The sequence below is a fragment of the Seriola dumerili genome, unplaced genomic scaffold (genome assembly GCF_002260705.1).
Source record: "Seriola dumerili isolate Sdu_G_001 unplaced genomic scaffold, Sdu_1.0 BDQW01000081.1, whole genome shotgun sequence".
In the NCBI taxonomy this organism is placed as follows: Eukaryota; Metazoa; Chordata; class Actinopteri; order Carangiformes; family Carangidae; genus Seriola; species Seriola dumerili.
Window position 1 is genome coordinate 3,813,737 of NW_019174336.1, and position 7,639 is coordinate 3,821,375.

At 40.6% G+C, this 7,639-nt stretch overlaps 1 protein-coding gene across 1 annotated transcript in view; it reads right to left on the reverse strand.

The window, feature by feature from the left end:
* Window positions 1-307: 307 nt before the first annotated feature.
* Window positions 308-7,639, reverse strand: part of kcnv2 (potassium voltage-gated channel modifier subfamily V member 2) — a 9,101-nt gene continuing 1,769 nt past the window's right edge. Inside the window, exons 3-9 of the mRNA XM_022744437.1 lie at window positions 4,411-4,589; window positions 4,068-4,239; window positions 2,413-2,604; window positions 1,887-2,141; window positions 1,630-1,746; window positions 1,332-1,457; window positions 308-586 (exon numbers count right to left, since the gene is read on the reverse strand). Of these exons, the coding sequence (XP_022600158.1) occupies window positions 308-586; window positions 1,332-1,457; window positions 1,630-1,746; window positions 1,887-2,141; window positions 2,413-2,604; window positions 4,068-4,239; window positions 4,411-4,589 (1,320 nt within the window). The remainder of the gene's footprint in view (window positions 587-1,331; window positions 1,458-1,629; window positions 1,747-1,886; window positions 2,142-2,412; window positions 2,605-4,067; window positions 4,240-4,410; window positions 4,590-7,639) is intronic.

A 7,639-nucleotide genomic window follows, 5' to 3' on the forward strand; every position in this document is an offset into this window, starting at 1 on the left:
TCTCCCCCTTGCTCCCGGTGCCTGCTGATGCAGATATACAGGAGTCCCTTCAGGAACAACAGAAACTGTTGAAACCGCAGTGACTCCCGCATTCAAATCCTGACTCAAGGTCTGAGGGGGTAAAGTGATCATTGCACAGCATTGTCAGGTTCATTGTTCATCTGCAGACTGTAGAAACACATTAGCATCCTGTGATGTCACGCTCAGGTTTCTGAAGGGACTGTTTGCTTGTATCCGTGCTCAGGAATCAGTGATTTCTCGAAAAACAATTCTCCCAAGATTTAAATTTTCCAGATTTTCGAAAATCTCACTGCAACCGGGAAGTCTTCGGCTGAACGGCCTCCTCGCAGCACTCGGAGAACTTCTTCGCCGCCCTTCTGGTAAAGTGCAGCTTCCCGCGGGCCTTGGTGACAGCGGTGTACTCCTGGGACTTGAGCTTGGTGTAGTAGTCAGAGAACTTGTTGTAGAGGACCGAGATGGGCATGCCGTTGAGGATGACGCCAAAGGAGATGCAGATGCAGGCAAAGATGCGGCCCAGGTTGGTCTCTGGGAACATGTCGCCGTAGCCCACCGTGGAAATACTCACCTGAAGGATCAGAGAGACACGGAGGAAGGTGGAGAAAACAAGAGAATACTGAATACAAATACTTAACTCCAAAATGAGATGTTGAGGACACAAACCGTTTTTTAAATAAAGACACTGTGACTGATGTTAGCCTCACTCAAACATGGACCTATGGTTTTCACCTGGAGCTTTTTAAGCCTCGGACATCGTTTTTAACTGAAAGCTGTGATTTCGATAACAGCACTCTAAAAACATTTAAGCCACATAGTAAAAGGTTGGACTCCCTCAAGCTACAATCTCAGGTTCGCATTAGCTCCATTTGTTTTATAACTATAATTTTCACAATTTTCATACAGTAAATAATGTGAATTAGATGTAGAAAAGGTTCAAATATCAGAAAATGAAACTGACAAAATTACACTTTAGAGAAGATCCCCTTGGTAAGACACAGTCCTCCATGCTTATCATAGAGAAGCTTAGGGCAGCTGCTGTGTACTGCACTTTATCAGAGGTGTAGATTAACAACATATCAAACTCCTCCAAGTTTAGACACATTTTTTTATGTTTATGTTGTGAAAAACAGTAAGGTACAAAGTACACAGGAAGTCATTTCTGTGTCATAGTTCCTGAGTCAGAGAGTGATGGATGTAGAGTGATTAAAGATCATTTTATACACCGTCTGGTAACAGGTAGAGAACAGATATATATCAGAGTGTTTGTCAGTCTGAGTGACTGTGCGTGAACATGTTCATGAGTTGAGACTCACAGCGGCCCACCACCATGCATGTGGCATGGAGGTGAAGTTTGTGTTGTAGACGTCATGCTCCACAGTGTACACCATGGCAGAAAACATGAAGATGCCCATGCCGATGAAGAGAAGCAAACAGCCCACCTGCACACAAACACACTTTATTTTCCATTTCCTCAATATGTTAAATGGCTCTTAACTGTGAGGCCTTTTAAAATTAAATTCAACATTTCCAAAACACTTTCTTCATCGATCCTCCAACAAATGTGATGGAGTTTTCTCTAACCGGTTTATGTGTTGTAAGCTGCAGTCTGACCTGCTGGTAGCACTGTCTCAGTGTGAAGCCAAAGGCTCTGAGGCCCGTCGAGTGACGAGCCAGCTTCAGAATCCTGAAGATTCGCATCAGACGCATGATCCTCAGAACCTGACCCACCTGCAGAGAAAAAACACAGGAGAACCAATATGGGTGAGAAAAATACATCTAATTCATTTATTTCATCATTAACTAAATTATTAAATCATTTTTGAATCATTATTTCTAATCATAAGCTCTTCCATCTGCCCTTATTTCACCTTTCCAACACGCGCCACGGCCTCGATGTCCCCTGAATGCAGGTGCATGTCCTTGTCCTCGAAACACTCCAGGACCATCTGCAGGTAGTGCGGCAGGATGGCGATCAGGTCGACTGTGTTCAGGACGCTACGCCCGAAACGCTTGAGGTCAGGGGTGGACGCCAGGCGCAGCAGGTACTCCAGGGTGAAGAAGGCGATGCAGAATGTCTCTACGTGTTCTCCGTAGAATCTGCCACTGAGCTGGCCTGAGGCCGTCTGGAGATGAGTATGGAAGTTGTGTTTACTCAAGTTTGTTATTAATAGAAATCTCAGTGAAACCTGATTTGTCTAAAGTTTCTCTTACCATCAGAGCTAATGGGGAGTAATGGTTCATCCAATAAACAGTCAAAAGCGGGATTTCTATTTACTGTCACTTTACAAAGTTTACTAGCTTCAGATGGAAACCACTGGATTTAAAAACAGGCCTGAAATAATCTGCATTTTGCCTTCTTACTGTTCCCACACACCCACAGAATATAACACACACTTTGTACTGCAATTCTTCCACGGTGTTGAGAGTCATGGCGACCAGAGAGACCAGCACGAAGACCGAGGAGGCGACCCCCATCAGCTTGGCGGTGATGGAGGAGAACGGCTTCTCCATCAGGTTCCAGATTTTCCTCCTGGTCGGCCCGAAGGCCATGCCGTGAAATAACTCCTCGTTCTCCTCCATCTCCACCTGGAGAAGAAAAGAAACAGGAGAAACTTTATTGTCACTAACAAAAAACGAGAAGCGGCTAATGTTTTTATAAATGAGTATTAAAAACAACGAATAAATGCTTTGAAGTAACACAGAAACAAACAGAACAGGCGTTAAGGTTGTAAGAATACAGTGAATAAAAAGTATGGATGTATGTAGATGAAAAAACAGTAATATATTAATTAAATAAACTAATAAAATGAGGACAAAGCAAACTAACCACCACAAACTAAAATGTGAATATCACAAGCTAAAAACCAAAAGCTAAATGTCAAGAAGACACAACAAACTGCATCAGAGTGGGACCTCTGTGCAAGAAACTGTGCCAAGACAAAGCTTATTCTCTGCTCTCCATCTGTCAAGACGGCAGTGATTTATAATGTAGGTCAGACAGACTCAGAGTCAGCCAGCAGATTACTGACAAAATGTCTCAGGTAAAAATTAAAACCAAACTGCAGAACCAATGAAGTTATTAGGTGATGACCTCTTGACATTTTTATTTTGCAATTCTTTAAAACATCCAGTCCCTGGCAGGTGGGAAACACCAATAAGTAGTGCACACGGATTACTGCAATAGTTCATAGGGATGCTAAATTCCATTGTAAACTGTCTCCAGTGTGTTCTGAGGATTATCCACAGTAACTGGGACATGCTTTCTGAAAAGAGTTATTTTATAAATGTCATTTTTCAATGCTGTAAGAACCACAAATCAATTTCCATTCACCTGTGTTGTATTTAGGTGGAGGCACAAATTTCAACCAGTATATCCAAAAAAAACAATATGCAATGATAGCTAGCACTATAGTAAAGTGAGAGAAAATAGTTTTTCAGGAGGTGTCCCGTTGTAGGAAAAAAAGCTCAACATACAATAGTTACAAACCAAGTGTTGTCCCCATCCAGTCTGTTGTCTTTCATCCAGACTAACTCAACATATCAAGAGGATTTATTGAACTGTGACTATTAGCGTTTTTTTTGTTTTTTTTTTAACCATACAACCTCAAACCGTAATCCATATTTACCAACAGTCGACAGGTTCTCTTCTCAACCACAGACTCCACCCACTGATAAACTCCTTTAAGTTGAGGAGAGAAACTCAACTGCTGAGATCATAAGTGGGAACGGAAACCTTAAGACTGTCGGGCCTCTGCTGCGTATGGCTGTTCACTACTGCAGCTTATGTATGATCAGTGGTACAGAGCAGTGATTAAACTGCTGGCTGTGATGTCCAAATCTGTCTCAGCCTGATGACCTAACAAACCTTATTTCCTCAAAAAAAAAAAAGAGGCTCTGATTATCTTAATTGGTTCTCCTTTTCGCCATGTTTTGCTAACAGATATATTTACAGAGAGATCTGGGACAAGGCTGTCTACTACAAGTCTTCAGAGATTCGGGTACATGCCTTTCTACGCCCCTTATAAAAATGTAAAAGCCAGCCATCCCACCTCTGCCATCAGCTGCTTCTGTATTTTCAGTTGCTCATTCAGCTCATCCTGCCTCTCTTCGAAGGAGATGCGGCAGCATCGTTGGCTGTTTTTGATTCTGACGCCCCAGTAGTTTATCTCCTCCAGGAAACTGCGGGGACACAGCTCATCTTTAATCCACAGCACTCCAGTTCTGATGGAGAGGACAGAGACGGGAAAACGTCCAGAGTTATTCTAAGTGGTCATAAAGGAGAGGAAAACTCACTGTGGACTCAAGACTGCATAAATGTGTGGCCTGCTTCTGAATTAGTTCATGTTAACACGTAACCCTGTTTTACAGTGTTTAATCTTTATTATAGTTCACCTGTAGAAGTTGAAGATGTTGTGGAAGATTTTGGGATCTCGATCAAAGAAGAACTCATTGCTCTGGACGATGTAGTCATCACACAGGTCCAACTTCCTGCTATGGTCCGTGTACGTGGCCAACCGGCCAATCCGTGTTTTTGGATACCTGGCAGCTAATCTGTAGGGCAGTTGGTAAACCTGGAGGAAGGGAAATGAGGCAAGAACAAAGTCAAATACAATACAGGTAAAAAAAAAAAAGAAAAAAAAAGAAAAAAGAAAATAGTAGTGATATAATTTGAACTATTTTGAGAAAGCAGTTGTAATAGAAAGCCACACATTTAAGAATTGACCTTTGCAGATTACAACTGTCTCTGTTCAGATGTCTGTCATTAATTATTTAACACTAGAGAATATAATCATATCATCTATTAATATAACGGTAATTTTTCAGTTATTTGTACAAAAATGTAAGAGAATGGTGAAATGCCAAATTGCTCATTTTGTACAACAGCCAAAAAAGTATTCAATATATAATGGCATTAAAGGAGCTGTTTGTTTTGCTATTGCTACATAGCCAACGTTAGCATTAACAGCTGTTTACTTCTCTGTCTAGAAGAAACGTTGCAAGTTCAGCATCAAACTTCATTCTTTTACTTATCAAGAGCTGTCTCCAGTGGTGGAAAGCAACTTGCAGCTTGCCTCCATTTCTATCATTTCTTTTCTTGTACTGAAGTTAGCATGCTAACTAGCTCAGGTCTGGCCTGACCATCTCGTCACTTTCTGAAAGTGAGTAACTGTAGCATCCAGCCCGCCCTGAAGAAGTAGCATTGCTCAGAGGACGTAAATGCAGCGATGGCTGAAGCTCGTGGCAAGACTGGTAAGTAAACAGGTGTTAATGCTAAATGCTAACACTGGCCATTGGTAATGCTACGTAGCATAAGCAAAAATAGCCCCTTTAAACTGAGAAAAAGTTGGAAATCTTTAATAAGTAATAAATAGTTAATTAATCATCTTAATTATCTGTTTGGGGTGGGAGTGGGGTGGGGGTGGGGGGTTGGGGGGGGGGGTTGTGGGGGGATCAGTTCTTTGCAGGCAAAGAACTGATCTGACCATGACTGAACAGCTCCTCCTGTGTGAGAATCTGCAGTCTGCTAAATATGAGTTATGATCTAGTTCAATGAGGTCCTTCATGTCTCGTAACAAAAAGATTTGTCAACCTACCAACCTACTGAAGCAGTGTATTTGAGGTAGAATTTCAATAGAGTAAGTTACCGTTCCTCCACATTGATGTTGAGAATGAAGTGTTTGGTTGAGAAGATCAACAGGCGGGAGGGAGATGCTGAGAAACGAGCCTCCTCCTCCTCCTCCTCCTTCCCTCCTCATCCTCATACTCAGCATAAAGATCATAGATGTCTCTGCCCAGATCCTTCACAAACAAAACAAAAACTTTATGTTGATGAATAAACATTTTAAGGTTTTTCTACAACATGAATGAGACAGTAACAAAGTGATTAAAAATAAGCGGAATAAAACAAGAAAATAATTAAAATAGTGAAAAATGGAAAAATATAAGAAATATAATAATTAAAGAATAAAAGTGACAGAAATACCTAAAGGTATTCAAACCCATATTGCAGGATGCATATATAACCAAAGTTGTTGCAAAATAGCTTTTTTATTTCAGTATTAATTTAAGACTCTAAATCCAGCAAATGTAACACTGGAATTGATCCAGACTGATTTCTGTTAACATCTGACCACCAAGACTACACAACTGACAGAAAATCTATCACCAACAATTTTTGATAACTTAGGCAAAAAACACAAAACATTGTCTGTTTCCAGTTTCTCAAATGTGAGAATTTGCTGAGAATTTCTCCTTTAGTTTTTGGACCGTTTGTCATGAAGAACTGAGCAAATTTAACAAATGAAAAAAAACAGGAATAAGGTGCTCTGACCTGCATGGAGTTCCAATGGCTTAAAGGTGTAGGTGAAGTCCAGATGGTCGAACGGTTTCTTTGACGCTTGAGTCTGGCTGCCGGGCTTGTAGCTGTGGAACAAAACTCCTGCTACGGGCTCTCAGATGTGTTCAACATGATCACTGCTGAATGTGTATGTGTTTGAAATCTAAATATTAATTAACCTGCATGGAAAGACATCCTGGCAACTCCAACATCATACACAGCTGGCATCTTGCACGTCTGGCACAAAACCTTGATCACACAAACAAAGAAAACCATACAAATGAATAAACATGGATTTGAGGATGATGAATATTCAGAGAGAAGTCATGTAATACATACAGCTGACACAAACACAGCTATGAGAGAAACGAATAACACACACACACACAAAGTACACACAGAGGAATGCGGTAGGAAGTGACTCTGATCGTCTAATGCAGCTGACTGAGATGATCTGGGTGCTTAAAGTTTTAAGTACTATTATCCTCTTCCATCTATCTCTGGATCTCTCTCCCTCTCCTCACACCTGACTTCAACGTGTTACCAACTGGTAAACTAGGGTTTGTAGTTAATATCATGATAGAAATTCATTTCTAATGTGTGGTGACTTTTCTGCACAGCAGTACTTTGAGTTAATGCTAATGCTAAATTGCGATATTCTGTGAAAACTCATCTACAATTTGGTTTGGGAGCATATTTTTGTTCAGACATTCATGGTTCCCAGACACAGCACCCTTAAAACTTTGGGGATCTCCTGATATTTCATTTAACACAGAAGTTGACATTTGTGCTTTTAAGTGAAATATTTCACTGTTGGATGGATTTGGTGTATTCATGTTTCCCTGAGGATGAACTGCATCATCAGGTCAAAATTTCACTCTGTAAGATACTTCTTACCTGCAAAACTAAAGGCGTTTCCATTAGCCACTGCTTTATTTTCTAATTATGAAGCGTTAGCACACCAAGTGATGAAACATGGCAAACTGAAATACCTACTAAATATAAGCATGTTAGCATGCTGACATTAGCATTAGCTCAACAGCTGTAAAATAAATACAGCCTCACAGAGCTGGCTAGCATGGCTGTAGACTCTTACTGCTGTTCCTATATCTATATGTTGACAGGTAACAAAAAGTAAAGATTTTATGATCAGTAAAGCATAAGCAAAGCAAACAGAATCCTGGCAATCTATCCAATCTTTGTCACGATATTTCAGTTCTGACCTAGGAGAAGTAGTATTCTCCACAGCCATCAATTCCAGCTTGGAGGTATTTTATTTTTCAG